The sequence below is a fragment of the Triturus cristatus genome, chromosome 7 (genome assembly GCF_964204655.1).
Source record: "Triturus cristatus chromosome 7, aTriCri1.1, whole genome shotgun sequence".
NCBI classification, from domain to species: domain Eukaryota; kingdom Metazoa; phylum Chordata; class Amphibia; order Caudata; family Salamandridae; genus Triturus; species Triturus cristatus.
In genome coordinates, this window is record NC_140590.1 from 317,137,151 (window position 1) to 317,155,606 (window position 18,456).

Below are 18,456 nucleotides of genomic sequence, written 5' to 3' on the forward strand. Positions count from 1 at the left end.
TATTATACCAGCTCTGTATTGGTCAAGATGGGTGTGCTGGGTTCAAGTGCTTGCCCACGTGGCTGTGGACTAGATGGCACCTACATACACCAATGGGGGCTAATGCCCCGTCCTGCCAGTATATTGGGTGAAAGTTATCACTGGTATGACCCGAGTTTGTAACTTCACCATAGATGACTCCCCCCGGATGTGTCTCCTTAATATATGGAACGCCCCAGACTTGTCACGGACCGAGAAGATCTGGGTTACACTGGGATGTATGGTGGCAAAGTGGAATATAGCCAGAACATGGAGAGGTGGAATTCCACTGCGTTACAAGGATTGGGAGTTTGACATGTACTGGTGCATGCAAGCTGAGAGGGTGGTTTATGAAAGTAGGGGGTGCCCACAAAAATGGTCCAAAATATGAAATCCATGGAATGAAAGTAGGGGTTTGTTGTGCGCTCCTGTTGTCCTCCCCCTCTCCCTAAGGGTAGACGATTAAGATACCTAATAGCTTTGAATATGGAACGATAACGTATTTTTTTTTTTGTAATTGATTCCTAATGCCAAATGTGTATATTTGCTGTGTCTTGAGCCTTTTCTTTTGTGAGATTATTGTATTGTTTTTATTTTTGATTTGGTTTGTATGGTTTAAGTTTACATTTGAATCAAAACATCTTCCAAAACAAAAAATGCTTAACACTACCTTCTGATAAAACCTTACTGCTCGCCCACACTACCACAAATAGAAAGTAAGGCGCTATCTACTTTTACCTTTGCCTACTTTTGGGATGCCACTGGACTCTATGCACACTATACCTCATTTTGGTGTAGTATATACAGAGCCAGCTTCCTACAGTGCTTTTTTGATGTGTGCCCCCTTTGAACCTCTGCACAATCGTCCCCTCCGGCTGCTCACTATTAAAACATCCTTTTTTAGTGGTAATTAACTTCTGCCAGGAGGGTGAGCGAACTACAAGCGCGGTTTTCTCAGCCTCCCTACCTGACCATCTTTCAAGACAAAGTAGTGCTCTTCGCTAGGGCATCTTTTTTGCCAAAGGTACTAGCACTTTTTTATCTGGCCCAGTCGGTTACTCTGCCCACTTTCTATGCACCTCGGCATCCTTTCAAGGAAGAAGAGTGTCTCCATTGTCTGAACCCAAAAAGAGGTTTATTGTTCTACCTTGATCGTACATAAGAGTTCCTGGAGGACTGCCAACTCTTCATTGGGTACATGGGAGCAAAGAATGGGCCAGTAGTTCAGAAGAGGACCATTTCACGCTGGGTCATCCTTTGCATAAAAATATGCCTTAGCGAAGAAACAACCTCCTGAGGGCCTTAGAGCCCTATCTACCAGGGCGAAATCAGCCACAAAAGTGGTGTCCCAGTTTCTGACATCTACCAAGCGGCCACGTGAGCATCTCTGCACACGTTTGCCAGACACCACTGCCTGGATTCTCAGGTCTGCAGGACGAACCTCTTTGGCTGCTCTGTCCTGCAAGACTTCTTGGTATGAAACCTTTCCGCAGTCCCTCCTCTGGGGATGGTATTGCTTGGGTATCAGTTCAAAGGTAAGGAATCTGCGGCTAGATGTCGCTATCAGATGGTTCAGTTACTTACCTTGGGTAACGCCTTAATTGGAAAAGACATGATCTAGCCTCAGATTCGTTACCAAAACACCCACCCTCCCCGGGGATTGGTTTAGTGTCAGGGCTGTTCTTCTGGGACCTAGTTGTCTTTTGGCACGCCACAGTCAGTCACTTCATGGCTATGTGCTTCTGACATGGAAAGTCATCAGTATTTTTCACATGAGTGCTGGGGTGGCGCCTATGTAGTCGACGCGGTCGTCACAACGACGATGAACCCGATGCCTACAATGTCACACTGAGTCGACCAACACCATCTATCAGAGCGCAGGTGTACTACTATCAAAAATCTTCTGGATCCAGCCTGACGATTGGAAGTTCAAAGGTAAGGAATCTGCGGCTAGATCATGTCTCTACCAGATAAGGTGTTAACGAAGGTAAGTAACTTGTCCATCTACTTCACAATCCAAAATGGGTTTTAAGCTTTCGAAGTGATATGGAAAGCTCAATATGAAGTCCAATACAATAAAAAAAAAAAAATAAAAAAAAAAAATATATATATATATATATCTATATATCTATATATATATATATATCTATATATATATATATCTATATATATATATATCTATATATATATATATATATATGGTGTAGCCTTAAACATCGGTAGCAAAGACATTTTTGTAAAGATATCAATATAGTTGAAATATTGACCCTCATATGTTGTGAAGTAGTGGACATTGCACTAATTGCTATGTGGCACCCAGGATGTAACCTGCAATACATAAAAGGGAGTGAGAGGAAACGTTGAAAAAAATGTAGCATACCCTCACTAAAAGTTGGATCATTACTACAGTACTACTGTACTATTCGCTATTCTGGAATCTCTACATGACCGCTATTCATCTGTGGTGTATGATGACTTGGTAATGCTGGACATATTAATTAAAAGATAGTCAAAATCTCACCCACAGTATGGGACCCGCTTCATCACTGTTTGCTCTCTTTTGTAATGGACATTCACGTGTAAGTTTCGGTGATATAAAAAGGATGGGAGTCTCTTTGGTATTTCTCTCAAAGTAAATCCCCATGCCCTAGCCTACTTTGTACAGTTCTTTACTCGTGTAGTCTGTCCCCTTAATCTTTCAAATGTTGCTATCTAAATAATGCTAGATCATTAAGGACTTTAAGTCGGGTGATAACTTTTTTTTTTCTATAAAACCATGTTACGCTACACTATTGAAAAAGATGTACACCTACAACCCTTAACAAATTATGTGCCCATAAGTTAGTGTAGTGGGCTTTATACCAATAGATGCGGAGGAACTAGTCCTTCACTTAGTTCTTTTTCGTTGGTATTCTCTGGTGTCTGGTGGGCCGTAGGACAGCGCTCCGACCCCTGGCCCTCCTACCCCCGAAGACGCACCATCGCTGAGCTCTACATCCTCAGCCAGGGAAGCCACAACACACTGCCACCACGCGACCCACGCTCCACAGTAGGACCTTTCACCTGTACCCACTGCCACTTCACCTACCACTGCTTACACACCAGCCCCACCCCAAACTCACCACAGATTCCACCTAAACAAAAACACCAAGTACCATGCGCCCTTCTCAACACATGCTCGCTAAGCAAGTATTCCACTGAATTATGGGACCGCATTGCCACCCTCGCACTGACCTGGTCTTCCTCACTGAGACCCATACCACCACCACTACTGACCCCACCACCACCCCTATGGAACATCTCCACGTTAAGCTCCAGACAGACAAGACAACCATCAGAGGCACCCTCGCATACCAGCCCCTCGTTCCAGCTTCTGCAACACCATTGCAGACTTCATTGCACCCCTAGCTTGCGATCCCAAGGACTGCATCTTCCTCAGCGACCTAAATTTCCACATAGACCCCAATGACAAACACCACACACCTCCTTGACGATATGAACAGCCTCAGATTGATCCAGATCGTCCACGACCCTAAACACACCGTAAGAAAAACGCTGGATCCATTTTCACCTCCCAAAGAATTCACATGGACCGATCACTCCATCATCCACTTCAGCATCTCCAGCACCTGCACTGCCACACGCAGGATGACCAACGCCCCCCACCGCAGGTGGAATATGATCCCGGAGACCAGCTGGGCTCATACCCTTAACACCTCCAACCAAGCTACCACCAGCAACCGTGAACAGGGAGTGAAAAACGTCAGCACCTGATCACCAACTGCGCAGACCGCATCATCCCCATCAAGAACAACATCCAAAGAAAATCCTCTGAAAGGCCGGCTGATACACCCAATAACTCAGAACAGGGAAACGAGACAGCAAACAGTTGGAGAGGACATTGCGCACCAGCAAGGACACTTCTGACCGGGCTGCCTTCAAGACCTTCCTCAGCCTCTACCTGCTGAGGGTAACAAAGAAGACAGTTATTGCCACACACATCGTACCCAGCGCCAACAACATCAAGGTATTATTCAACATTGTTAAGGAATTCGCCAACCTGGCTGCCAGCTAAAACATCACACCCTTGCAGAGCTGTGCGACAACCTTGCCCACTTCTTCTAAAAGAATATGCAGAAACTTTGTACCACACCTGCAGACTTTTTCGACACCATACTCCGCCATCATAACCAACAGGAACCACACACTAACCACCTGGAACATCCTCTTCCTCCAGGACACCACCTCCACCATGAAATCCATCTCCTGAGGAGCTCCCCCAGACCCATGCCCGCACCACAACTTCAACCTTGGAAACCAAAGGATCGGCCAAGAACTCACCACCCTACTCAACACCTCTATCACCACCGCAAAATTTCCCAACGCTTGGTAATACGCCAAAGTCAGACCACTACTCAAAAAAAAACCTCAACTGACCCCAGCGAACTAAAAAAAACTATCGGACAATCTCCCTGCTCCCATTCCGAGTGAAGGTACTGGAAAAGATCATCAACAGTGAACTCATGACACGCCTCGAGCAGAACCAGCTACTCTACTCCTCTCAGTCCGGCTTTCACAGCACCAAAACCACCCTGATTGCAGCCACCAATGGCATCTGAACCCTCCTTGATGGAGGAGAAACAGCAGCTTTGAAACTCCTTGACCTCTCGGCAGCCTTCAACACCGTACCCCACCACACACTGATAGAAATGCTCCACCACATCAGCGTCCAAAGGGAAAAGCTCAGATGGATCACCACCTTCCTCACCGGAAGAACCCAGAGGATCCATCTCCCACCTTTCAACTCTGAACCCAATGAGACACCTGCGGTGTCCCCCAGGGATCATCCCTCAACCCTGTTCTCTTTAACGCATATATGACCCCGCTGGCCAACATCATCTAATCCCACGCGCTCAGCATAATTTCCTACGCAGACTACACCCAACTCATCCTCTCGCTCACCGATGACCACACCACCACCAGAACCAACTTCCACAGATGCATGACATCCGTCGCTGACTGGATGAAAAGCAACTGCCTGCAGCTGAACATAGACAAGACTTAAAGACTGATCTTTGTCAACAGCAGCAACACATGGAACGGATCCTGGTGGCCTAGGACCCGTACCCACTCCCTTCAACCACACCAAAAACCTTGTAATAATCATTGACCACAAGCTCACCATGAAATCACAGATCAGTGCTATCTCCTCTGCATGCTTCCTCACTCTGCACATGCTACATAAGATCTTGGAGTGGCTACCCATACACACGAAACGCACCATGCTACAATCCCTCATCACCAGTCGACTGGACTACAGGAATGTCCTCTATGTAGGAATCACCGCACACCTTCCACCGAGACTTCAGACTATACAGAACGCTGCCAGACTCATCTTTGGCCTCTCCCAACGAAGTCTTATCACACCCCACCTCAGGAAACTCCACTGGCTCCCCGTACAGAAGAGATGTCAATTCATGCTGCTGACCCATGCACACAAGGCTATACACAATCAAGGGCACGACTACAATAACCACTGCCAGAACTTTTCAGAAACTTGAGATTTCGACAGTGGACCACAAAGCAACATATGCAGCACCTGTACCGTAAATTACCACTGCTATTTAGATACAAAGAAATCCAAATGTGCCCCCTGTCCAGAAGCATCACCCCTCACAAGGGGCTTTTAGAACAAAGAAACTAGATTGGAATTGCACCACTGCTAGTCAAAGTCCATAAGCAATTGTCCATGGATATTGAAGAATCATAGTTCAATGCAGGAAATGGCTGCAACTGCAAGATGTATTGTCTTTTCTTCTTTATTCAGTTCATAAAACGAACCATCAGCCAACGCGTTTTGTCCTTTTAAACATAGGTCTTCTTCAGGGCACTCTCAATAGAAGGCAGCAACCAATCCAATGGGGTTGAAACCTGGTTGTAAGAATTCTCTTGAACAAAAGCTGTAGCCAGGCATCTGTTCTCTTGCTGCAAATTTATATTCCCAGTCTAGCTATACGAATAGGTTGGCGTAATCCAATGCCCAAATTATGAGCATGTGAAAGGAGCGTGTGTTATGATAGCCATAGACAGACCTTTAAACGTGCAAGTTCTATTGAAACTAGCTCATAATGATGAAGACTATCCACCCTAGCTAGTGCACAATAACCCGGAGTGTAGCCTGGCGTTATTCATTCCTTCAGATGGCCGTAAGCAAAACACCAACCATTGAGATTTCTGCTCTCCTTCGCTCTTTCACTTGCCCATACTCCCCGCGTCTACCGAAGCAGAAGTGGAGAACGCTCCTCCTTCCACATCGAAGCAATGAGTTCTGTAATTCCGAATGGCCCTCATGGCCTGGCTGTTTGAATAAGCCTCTGGGGTCTGCAAGCGCCTCGATACCCTATTGGGTGATTAGCCATGCTTGATTCATCCTGATTGATTGATTGATGGATTTCAAGGGAGGGTGAGAGGATTTGCGGCTCTGTCAAAAGGGGCTGCATCCACAGTCCATTTGTAGTCTATGTGTAACCAATCTCCCGTGTCATATTCAGACTTCTCTCCTGTACTCACCCTAGTGCATTTGGTAGAATCTGTTGCTAGTGCCAAGGGTCATTCCCCAAGAATGAAATCTGTCTAATGAGAGAGCTTGTGCTTTCAGATAAGATTCCAAAGGCCATCTCCAAGCAGGAAGCTCTCTGGTAGGTGCAGAGTTTGCATGGGGAGAGTCTCCCCTTTCCTATGACAGCTCTTCTGTGCTTTCTTTTTTTTGTATTGGGTGCTACATTGGACCTTGTACATGCTGCATCCCCTCTGATTTCATTCCTGCAGTCCAATAAGCTTTCAGGGTCCTGGGGAGTGACCTCTCGAAGCTGACCCCCTGATAACCATGCCTGTAGAGAGCTGAAAGGCTGAGAATGCCTGCTTATTAACGCGCTTCAAGCCCTATTCAGGTATGGTCAGTGTGATCCCTGTATGTCTAGTGGTAGTCTATCCTACTTTCCGATTCCCTGTGCAGATCCGTGTTGGGAAGGGGAAACTCTCCACTGTTACCTCTACTTCCCAGATTGCAGCTCTACAGGGGCTAGTACGTTTGACTCCATTATATTCAGAATCAGTAGCAAAAGGAATTCACTCTGGTCAGAGTGTGGGGAGGCATCAGACAGCCTTTAGTACGACCCCAGACAGTTTAGTGCGTGCAAGGACTTGCTGGACGCGTGCTCAAGAACCACAGAGGAAGCAGCAAGAATTTATTGCACAGCATGTTTGGTATTCTAGAAGGTAACGGAGCCCCCTTGTTTGCAACCAAAAAGCGTTAATTCACAACTAAAGTTTTTAATGTTTTATGCTTTTTTCCTGTATTATGGGCAGATTTGTTTATTAATATAAAAACCTAGCATGATGGTATTCTGAAGAAAAACTGTGACACAACTAGTTGGTTGTAATTTTAATATTTTGTCTCTGAAACAATAATGCAGTTTTCTTTTCTCCAATTAACTTTATCATTCTAGGACTTGTATTTTCAATACGTGTACAACAACTTCCTTCATTCACAAGTAGAAGTCTGTGTTAGTACCATTCTAAACATGGCACCAGCTATGGAGTCTGATGAGAACACACCTGTGGCTGAGAAGGAGGGCCATCTTGTCAAACATGTAAGTGCACTTTGAAGAGGCGGGGACTGTTGAAGGTAGCACTAAAGTCAGGAAAACTTACTTTTGCCCTAATTCACAAATATAGCTTTTGGAACTCTTGGTTAATAAAGACACACAAACTGTTTTTGTATCCCCACTTGTGTAAATGAAAAATAGCGCATGTGTTTGAAGTGTTTCTATTAATGAGAACTCAACCAGGCATGAGATTCTTAAGCTTCTGTTGTGAGTTTACAATGGTCTTTGGGTTGGTCAGTTTATACACAGTGACTACTTTACTGCACAGTAAGCCATATTGGAAGAGGTAGTTTGTTGTGCCAAGTGGATTGCCCAGGAGTTGACTGACATCCTGTAAACTTCCAGTGCTGTTTTGAGAAAGGAGTGCTTATTCACAGGTTCTAAACTGCGGCCTATCTGGCACAGCTGAGGGCCTTGACCAGTATGCTGTCGGAACGGTATCTTGTATGCAGGATTTGTCCTCTGCTCTTGGAGTATGGCCCCAGACCATGTTTTGTAGGTGTGCCAAGTACAGCGCCTAAATGCATGGCCTGGCCAAAGAGCAGGCCTTGTACTTAGTGCTCACTGGGCACAACTGTGCTCAGTAAATCCTGAGGCTAATAAATGCAGAGTTTGACCACCAACTAGACCCATCATCTAGTCCCTCTTGTTAAAGCCTTCTTTACATTAACAAGTAAGCGTCGAACATTTACATTCCCACCCCCTCATTTTAAGGTAAAATAGGCTAATTTTGCTAGACGAAATGCAGCTTCATGAGTATGAAAACTGTCACAGACACAAGAAATTAGAACACAGAACCAGTATCCCATGACGCCCTCGCCCCACTGAAGGACCCTCTCACCAGGCCCAGAAGCAAGAAGGCCCCCTGGTTCACCGACGAACTCAAGGACTCCAAGAAGGCCTGCCGCACCCTCGAGAAGGCCTGGCTCCTCGACAAGACCACCGACAACATGACCACCCTCAAACTCGCTACCCGCAGACATCACCAGCTCATCCGCACCACCAAGAAGAAATCTCTGAAGGAACGTCTAGACAAGAACGCCCATGACAGCAAGGAGCTCTTCAACATCGTCAAGGAATTCTCAAACCCCAGCACCGGCAACAACGACATCACCCCCTCACAGGACCTCTGTGACTCCCTCGCCTCGTACTTCCACCGCAAGATCGCCGACATCCACAACGGCTTCAGCGCCCAACCACCGAACCCATCGATCGAACCTACGTACCCAGCCGCCATCCTCCATACATGGAACGAGGTCACCCACGAGGACACGACCAGCACAATGAACACCATCCACTCCGGATCTCCGACCGACCCGTGCCCCCACCACGTCTTCAACAAGGCAGCCCCCACCATCGCACCCCACCTCCGAGACATCATCAACACCTCACTCAACACAGCCACCTTCCCGGAAAGCTGGAAGCACGCCGAGCTCAGCGCACTACTGAAGAAACCTACAGCGGACCCGACCGACCTCAAGAACTTCCGCCCCATCTCGCTCCTTCCCTTCCCGGCCAAAGTCCTCGAAAAAGTCGTCAACAAGCAACTGGCCACCTTCCTAGAGACTAACGGATCCCTCGACCCATCGCAGTCCGGATTCAGAGCCAACCACAGCACCGAGACCGCACTCATCGCAGCCACTGACGACATCCGAGCCCTGCTCGACAACGGTGAAACTGCGGCACTCATCCTCCTAGACCTCTCCGCTGCATTCGACACTGTCTGCCACCGCACCCTAGTCCAACGCCTCAAGGACACCGGCATCCAAGGGAAGGCCCTGGACTGGATCACCTCGTACCTCTCCGGAAGAACTCAGAGTACGCCTCCCGCCGTTCCGCTCAGAAGCCACCGAAGTCATCTGCGGCGTCCCGCAAGGATCATCGCTCAGCCCCACTCTCTTCAACATCTACATGAAACCGCTAGCTGCCATCGCTCGCAATCACAACCTGAACATCATTTCCTACGCCGATGACACCCAGCTGATCCTCTCCCTCACCAAAGACCCCGACACCGCCAAGGCGAGCCTCCACAAAGGGATGAAAGACGTCACCGAATGGATGAACGACAGCCGCCTAAAGCTGAACACGGACAAGTCAGAAGTCCTCGTCCTGGGATCATCGCCCTCCGCGTGGGACGACTCCTGGTGGCCCCCGGCCCTAGGCACCGCACCCAAGCCAACAGACCACGCACGCAACCTGGGCGTCATCCTGGACTCCTCCCTTTCAATGACCAGACAAGTAAACGCCGTCTCATCTTGCTTCCACACACTCCGCATGCTCCGCAAGATCTTCCAATGGATTCCGACCGAGACCAGGAAGACGGTCACCCAGGCCCTCGTCACCAGCAGATTGGACTATGGAAACACCCTCTACGCCGGAACAGCCAAGCTTCAGAAGAGACTCCAGCATATCCAGAACGCCTCCGCCCGACTCATCCTGGACGTCCCCCGACGCAGCCACATCTCGAGCCACCTAAGAGACCTGCACTGGCTCCCTGTCAACAAGAGGATCACGTTCAGACTCCTCACCCACGCACACAAATCCCTCCACGACCTGGGCCCCAGGTACCTCAACGACCGCCTGACCTTCTACACGCCCACCCGCCAGCTACGATCCGCGACCCTCGCCCTCACCGTCGTGCCTCGCATCCAGAGAGCCACCGCCGGAGGAAGATCCTTCTCCTACCTGGCAGCCAAGACCTGGAACTCCCTGCCCGTCCACCTGCGGCTGACCCAGGACCACCTCGCCTTCAGGAAACAGCTCAAGACCTGGCTGTTCGAGCAGTAGCAGACCCCTCTCCCCAAGCGCCTTGAGACCATTCCGGGTGTGTAGTGCGCGATATAAATGCTTTGATTGATTGATTGATTGATTGATTGATGATGGACTTTAGTAACACTTACATTAAATATTTTTTCCAGCTGGTGCGAACAGAATCCTTCCACCATTGGCGCTGCCTTGTTTGACTTTTCCTGAAATATCTTTCTATTTTTTTTTTTTTTTAAACTGCCCGTTTTTTAATTTCACAGAATTTACAAGCAGCAGGGATTTTCAAAATGTTCCATCTTTAAAAAAAAAAAAAAAAATTGTATGCATTTTCCACCTTTTCTACGGGATGTCTTTGGTTTTCGTGAACTGCCATTCTCTTGGAAGAAGACTGAAAAGGATGAAATCACTGTATATAGTCTCTCCACAGGCTTACACACTCTGAAAGAAGGTCTTTTTTTTCTCAGACAATTTCTGTTCCTTGCAGGACACCTAAGAACAGAGAAAAATATTAGGTCTGTGCTCCAAGAGCAGAAGCCATGAAGTATCGAAGTAAAGGACTGTTCCCAAACATCTGGAGGGCTGAGGGATGAGGTTCTTCGGCTCCCTCTTAGACTGCACATAGGAGATCATAAAAGACTCTTGCAAATCGAGATCCGTACCATCAACATCAAAGTACACAACGTTGACGTAACTTTCAATGCCAGTGTATAACAAGCATTGGCATAGCCAATAGGTCTCGCCTTTGGGACCTTATAAGTGTTCAATTATCCAGCACAATATCCTTGGTGCAACATCAACTGTTGCATGGCTAAACACTTATAAGGTCCCAAAGGCGAGACCTATTGGCTATGCCAATACTTGTTTTTTTTTTTTTGGTGTGCTGTCTGATGGAGGGTGAGGTGAACCAGATGTTTTTATTCAACTTGTCTTAACTAACAAATTGTGACTAGGTCACTTTCCCCTAATGTTTCCAAAACTGTTTACCATGGGGTTTAAAATGTTTACAAACGTAATCAAAATGTTACTTGGACTTTCTTTTCAAGTTTGGGTAGATTCTGGTAGAGGTTGTGTCCTAGCATCCATGCCAATAGACCCAATTCAGCAGGGAGACTCCTGGCTTTTGAAGCCAAAATGACTTCATTTTGGCTGTCTCTCGTCTGAAATAAAATACACTGATAAAGGCTAGGGAATGTCCATCTCCTCGGTTGTGTCCTTAAAAGTCATAATTTTTCCCGGATTTTGATTCTTTCGCCTGCATTTTTACAGTCCTGCCCAGAATTTGCCGTGTCAGGTGGTCACCCTGTTATTCACACTATATTTCTGAGAAGCAATTTGCCCGCAGGGGGCGACCGAGAGTGGTCCCAGATCGCCAGACCTTAGTGCGTCTGGGCTCTGTATCTCTTGCTATATTATCCCCAAGTAATGGTGTGGCTCCCGCACCTGTGTGTGACGTGAACACTCAGTCTTTGGGCTACACTCGCCTGCCTGCCCTGTGTCGGCAGTGCCCCGTGCAGCGCTGCCTCCCACGGCCAAGCACGGGGCTCTCGTGAGGAGGCACTGGTGGAAGCTTTTCATCTGGGAGCCTACGAACCCTTCCAGGGAGCTCTTGAGCAACAACAGGCAGTGGCCGGTCTTCATCCAGTGTAGTCGGTATTGTTCAGCCGCACGACCAGCTCAGACAGCACCATAACCAGCGGCGCCTTCCCGGTGATCACAGATTACGGCCAGGCGCAGAAAGCAGCAGATCAGGTGCAGGTGAAAACTAGCACAAGCCAAGTGCCAACATTTAAGAAGAGGAAAGTGGGAGACAAAAAAAATAAACTAGCGGGAGCAGCGGTGCGCGGCCCATGTGCGTGCGCTGTAAGAGTGCCCGCGAGCGATGCGCTTAATAAGCCATGACAACGGAGCATCTCGCGAGTGGCGCGAGAGCGACCACCAGGCAATATGTTTTGAAATATCGCGCCCGTGTCTGGGCACAATAATTCAAAACATATGGCGTATGTGCGGGTAACCGCAAGCAATAGGCCCCACACGCACGAGCATGTGGTGAGCTTTTGAAAGCCCCTTACTATAAGTCTCGCCAGAGCAGCGCATGCGCGCTGCTATAGGCTCGACCTAAAAAAACTGCCAGCAAGTAGCCTTCCTTCTACATCCGACTCTGATGTTCGCATTGTTCGGTCTGCAATGCAGACACTTTGAGACTGATTTACAGATTATTTAAGGGGCAGATTCTCGCTATCCCCCGGAGAAGCAACAAATGTCTGGCAGCTGTGCTGTCTACTTTGTTTTAGAGGCCAGCTAGCCCCCGCATAAGTGCAAAGGAATGTAGAGGTAGTCCAGATGTAGGAAAGGAATGAATGTAGGTGGATTTCGGGGTGCAATTAAATGGTGTTTTTGAGGAAATCGGTGTATTCTATGATGTGGATGTGGACCTCACCGTATAATACACTGTGCAAGGTCTTTCGGACCATTAGGTTTCGTTTGTCAAAACTTTAGCTCATCCCTTGGTATCTGTGGCTCTAAGTAGCAAGGCTTACTTACACAAAGGAACAGGTCTAAAGCCTTTAAACGTAACCTAAACAATTGAAGGAATCGACAAAACACCAAAGAAATCTGGCTCCAATATATTAAAAAATGACTATTTTTGTTTGTTTTAGACACCACAACGAAAAAGATCCACAGGAGGGTGGTTCCAGATATGTAGAATATACTAGGTATAGTTAATTGCATCATTTCATTCAACTGCAAACAAGCATTGGAAAATTCTACGAATTTGACACTTGGATAGTTTTTGAGCAAAAAGTTGGACAAGTTGTAATGCAGTCGGTTAGTTATTTGCGGTGACCTACTCTGGCAGGGAGCCAGTCAGGGGGACCAGCAAGGCCCTCAAACAGTTATCATCTCAGAAGAAGCAGGCTTCCAGCAGTTCCAGTCACTTTATCCCCTTTCAATAGTTCCTATAGAAGTGGTCATGATGCATTGGTTAAAGGATGCTTGAAGATGCTTTAGGATGCGACGTGATCTATCGGGGTCTTCCTGCAGGGACTCCTCAGTCCACGAAGGTAATCAGTTGGTCCTGGACACCGAGTTTAACGTCCCACAAGGTCCTCTCCGGTCTAGCTGAAATCCAGTCGCCACTAGACTACCAGTTACCTGGTGTTGTGGTCTCAACCAAATCTTTCTTTGTGTTGTAGCTTTTTTTTTTTATAGGCGACCCCAGCGTGTATCCCTGCTTTTGCCAATGGAGCGACCAAGTCTTTCCACAGAAAAAACAGTTTTTGTGTAGAATACATGTTCTGCGCATGAAATATGCTACATTACGCCTTCGAGCTCGCTCGGCCTGCTATAGGGGTGGCTTCTACATGTTTCTGGGGGAGAGTGGACTTTGCAATGGTTTTTAAATAGCAGTGGGATAGCAGTTCAAAACTGCACTTCCAGACTGCAGTGGCAAGACTCGTTTTACTCTGGTCACCCCCAGGGTGGCACAACCAGTGCTGCAGTTCCTGGGGTGTCTCTCTACCTTATATTACCTGATTACCATATACTAGGGACTTACAGATAAATTAGCTTGGAAAATTAGGTAGGAGCCAAGGAACACATTTGACATACTTCTTTAAGGGTAAGGGCACTGGGGTCTGGTTAGCAGGCCTTAATGCACTCTCAGACTTGAAAAACCAGCAGCATAATTTCAGAACCTCGGGGTACCCATACAAAAAGAGGTATTTCGTAATAGTGTTCATGTTCACAAGGCAGTCTTGCTACTCTCCCAGTCTCTGAAAATGAATTTTGAGAGGTATCATTCAATCGGGTAGCTGAGCAACTGAGGAGGTGATCATTGGGATTAGTACAAAAAGTAAGCCACTTGTTAGTGAACTCCAGAAAATGGGCTAGAAAAACCTTCTACAGGAGGTCTTGTTTCTTCCTCTGTAGAAACAATTCCCCTCTTGAACTGTGCTGTAAAATTTCAACCAATAACCACAAAGACAAGTACAACCCTAAGCTCGCATTGCTATCTTCTACAAATGGCAACATTCACATAACACCATGATAGCTAAATTGGACTAATCATGGAACTTTGGGTACGAGAATCTTTTTTTGATTGTGGGCTCTGTCGTAGGTATAGCATTTGTTTCACTTTAAGCATTTTATTGAGCACTTGCATTTTAGAACACAGTGAAATGAAAGGATGAGTAACACAAGTGTTTAGATTTTTAAAGGTGTGAAATAAACTAAATAGAACTACATGACACATTATTACTGCCTAGAGATTAGAGTTTTGGTAAAGAGACTGGGTTTCGCTATTTATGTCCACTGAAAAAGTAAATCTAGCAAGGCCACCCATGGGCTGAGTGGAAGCTTTGTCTACATAGAAACAAGATTGGTCATCAACCTCGCATGGAGGAAATTGCAAGTTATTTTAGTATCCAGAAATGGTTCAGTTCATTTGAGGTTGATCTGTCATGAAGTAAATGATGTAGTGTACCAATGATATACATCGCCCCTCCTGCGAGCATTTAACATGTGAAGCTTCTCCCCAACAGACCATGAACGGGAAGTATCCCTTCCGACTTGGAATATAGCTTAGTTTTCCATAAACTAAAGCATCCCATAAAGAGTGAGTTTATCGAATCTTCCGACCTTGTTGTATATAATCATTGGTTGGAGAGGAATTATGTCAAACTTTTTAAACTTTTTTTTGTTACTTTTTGATTATGTTCACAAGTGTCAAAATGCAGATCAAAAACATACAGTAGATTCACTATGTAATCTTGGCTTCAATGAACTAACATTGTTGGGTAGTTTCCACGAAATCAGTAGGAACTCCTACTGTGTGAACCCTAACCTGCGTGTCTAGGGTGTATGTGTATGTTCTGCCGAAAATCCCCTTCCTCATGATCCAATCCTATTACCTGGTGGCTAAGAATGTAGGACCCCGTCTTGCTCACGAGCTGGCCACCCCTCAGCTAGATGTTAGTCAGCTGCTGGGAAAAAGCATCAGCCTGTAGAGACCTCTCGATGTAAGCAGAAGTGCCTCCTCTGACTACACACTGAAACAGATGTTTATCTATAGAAAAAGGCATCCTTCACTTGGGCTAAGATTGGGACCAGGCTGCCATTATTTGTGTACTGCAGATACCTGTGTCACCATATGGACGAAAATAACACACATTTGCACAATGTACGTGTAGGCCTTGTACATAGTGCCAGGCAATACGATAGTGTTCTTGTGAAGTTGACTTGTGTAAGTAAGGTCCATGTTTCTAGGAAACTAACCCAAAGTGTAATAAATGCAAATGTGAGTCAAGTCGATGTGACAAGTGAGGACAACTTCAGAAAAGCCCTGTTTTGTGTAAGATGGCCATGTTTCTTTTTATGCCTAACTGGGGCACATGACAACATCCAGTCCAGAGCTGTAAACATTTGAAATGTATTATATTTGTTATGTATTATTGGGCCCCAAAAGGAGTTAAAATACTATCTTCAGTTCCCTTAGGGAAGGAGGTTGATGGAGTGACCATATTAGAATTGAGGTCGTTGGTGAGTAGAATGATATCAAGAGTAAATAAGAGCAGGTCGTACTATCGTGCTCAAAAGGAATTAAGGGCCTGATTTTGAGTTCGGTGGATGAGATACTCTGCCACAAACGGGACGAATATCCCGTCCTCCATATTACAGGAGCAATAGTATTTAATGCACTTGTAATATGGTGGATGGTATATCCGTCACGTTTGTGACAGAGTAACCCTTCCATTATCATGCTCGAAATCCCCATTGTCGGGCTTCTTGGGGAACGAGGGTAATGGAATTGCCAGGTCAAAGTACGTTTTTTTGGGGGGGGCATGGCTATAGTAATCGGGGAAAGACAAAGGTGTATATAAGAGGAGGTGTGCAGATGAAAACAAAACTACTTTCTCTTCCAGGGGATCCTCATCAATAGTCATAAGCACTGAATATTCCCGCCCATGTGCGGGGACCCCGGAAATAATAAAATTATATATGTAAAAACACATATATATACAGCTCTGTATATGTATAAACATATATCATTTTTTCAAGCAAATGCAGCTCCCATAAAAGGCTAGGCAATGTAAATATATACATCCAATAACACATACACATATATATATATATATATATATAAAGGTATAACAATACACCTAAATCTCTTTTTTTTTTTTTTTTTTTTTTTTTTTTTTAATGAGGTAAACACTCATGAGAAAGCAAAAAATAAAGAGAACAAAGTGTGGAAACACACAGATGTACAACACATTGCCAGCCTGCAGGCTGCATTGCAATATAATACCATAGAGACTAAAAAGCCCTGTACAGGTAAAAACTGGCACCGTGCCTTTAAGGCAGCCCTGACTTCCACATCCCATCATGCCTCAGGGGTGACAGTTAGGTCAGTTGTTCTTTCCGGCTCCTTCAGTCAGGACCCTGGAATTCAGCTCTCTTCTTTTTTGACTCTTTAGTCAAGAATTATTACAACTTTAAGATTTTTTTGGACTTCTTCTTACAACTTCTGTGAGGAAGTCAGTATCCTGTGTTTTTCTGACTGATTTTTCAGCCGTTTTGTCAGAAAAATGCCTTCTTTATTTGTTCCATGCCCATCTTGTGGAAAAAAGAAGGCTGCGTCAGACACACATGAGGTGTGTATCATCTGTCTGCCGGACTCTCACTCTCCAGCAACATGTCGTCATTGTGAAGACCTTTCCAAAAGGACTTTAAAGGAGAGGGAGAGGATTAGGCTGTATGGCCTAGCAGAACGGTCGACGTCGAGGCAGTTGGTCCCTGTTTGCTCCCCATCGACGTCGGGCTCGGCGTCGAAGACTCCAGCGGCGGGATCGTCGCGGAGAGGTGAGGAGTCAAGGGGAAGTCATGCTGCAAAGAGAAAATCGTCGTCGACTTTAGATTCAGCGTCGAAGCGGATGCGTTCGACGTCGACGGCATCTAAAAGCTCGGCGTCGAGGTCTCGGCGCCACAGTTCAACGTCGAAAAAGCATCTGTCGACGTCAAGAGAAGATCGATCGACGTCTGCACAGAGATATCGTTCGTCGTCGAAAGAAAGACATCGTTCGACGTCGAGGTCGGCGAGACATCATTCGACGTCGCGAGAAGTACGTAGGCGATCTCCACAGTCGACGTCGAGACCAAGATCGCCGTCAAGATCAAGATCGCCGTCGAGGAAACATCGTTCGACGGCGAAGAGGCTTTCGACGTCGTCGGAGCATTCGACGTCGAGACAAAAGTCTCCGTCAGGAGTGACGTCGGGGCAGACACCTTCACAGTTACTCAAAACTTGCCCATGCTCCCAAGCTAGCATAAATGGGCGACAGGAGACCTGTAGTGACAACTACAGTTCTAAGATTCCAAATCTAACTTTGAGATCATGCCAAATTACACCCCAGTATTATGTGTAGAAGCACAGTTAATGTCCCTAATAATAATTTAGCCATTTCCTAGACAAATATATGGGTTTTGCTTTCCCTTTCTATCTTTTGATGGGACTTATGGCAGACAGAGGAAGACTTGCCTTTCAGACCATCTAATGACTAGAGTGCTATGGCAGGGGGCGGGTTTGTAATGTGGAGACATCAGTCTGGAGAAATAAAATACTTCACCACCTATGTCAGAGCTGGGAACACCTGTAATACTGATCCAGGGATTCTGCTGAGGAACAGAACTATGCTTAGGACCATAGAACATCGTAAAGTTGTCTCACTTGCCCTCCTAACCTTACCAGAGTACCAAGTGAATTGGCACCCCAGAACATAACACACTCGAACCTCTGAAGGATCGTTGTAACAGGACACACCCTTTCGCTCTCTCACGTGTACTCATCCACAGTACAATAAACAAACCCATGAAGTAAGTTTAGGATATTCATTCTAACTATCGTGACCTAAAATGCAGTATTCGTGCCACAGTTAAAAAACAAATGCAACTCATGGATATTGAAACACCCCCCCCCCCCCCCCCCCCCCCCCCTTCCTACTGAAGATAA

General features: G+C 46.3%; 1 protein-coding gene across 7 annotated transcripts in view; it reads left to right on the top strand.

The window, feature by feature from the left end:
• Positions 1–18,456, top strand: part of PPP6R1 (protein phosphatase 6 regulatory subunit 1) — a 1,096,922-nt gene that overhangs the window by 310,629 nt on the left and 767,837 nt on the right. For all 7 annotated transcript variants that reach the window (XM_085616386.1, XM_085616383.1, XM_085616382.1 and 4 more), the window contains exon 10: positions 7,527–7,670. In XM_085616386.1, coding sequence (XP_085472512.1) covers positions 7,527–7,670 — 144 coding nt within the window. The remainder of the gene's footprint in view (positions 1–7,526; positions 7,671–18,456) is intronic.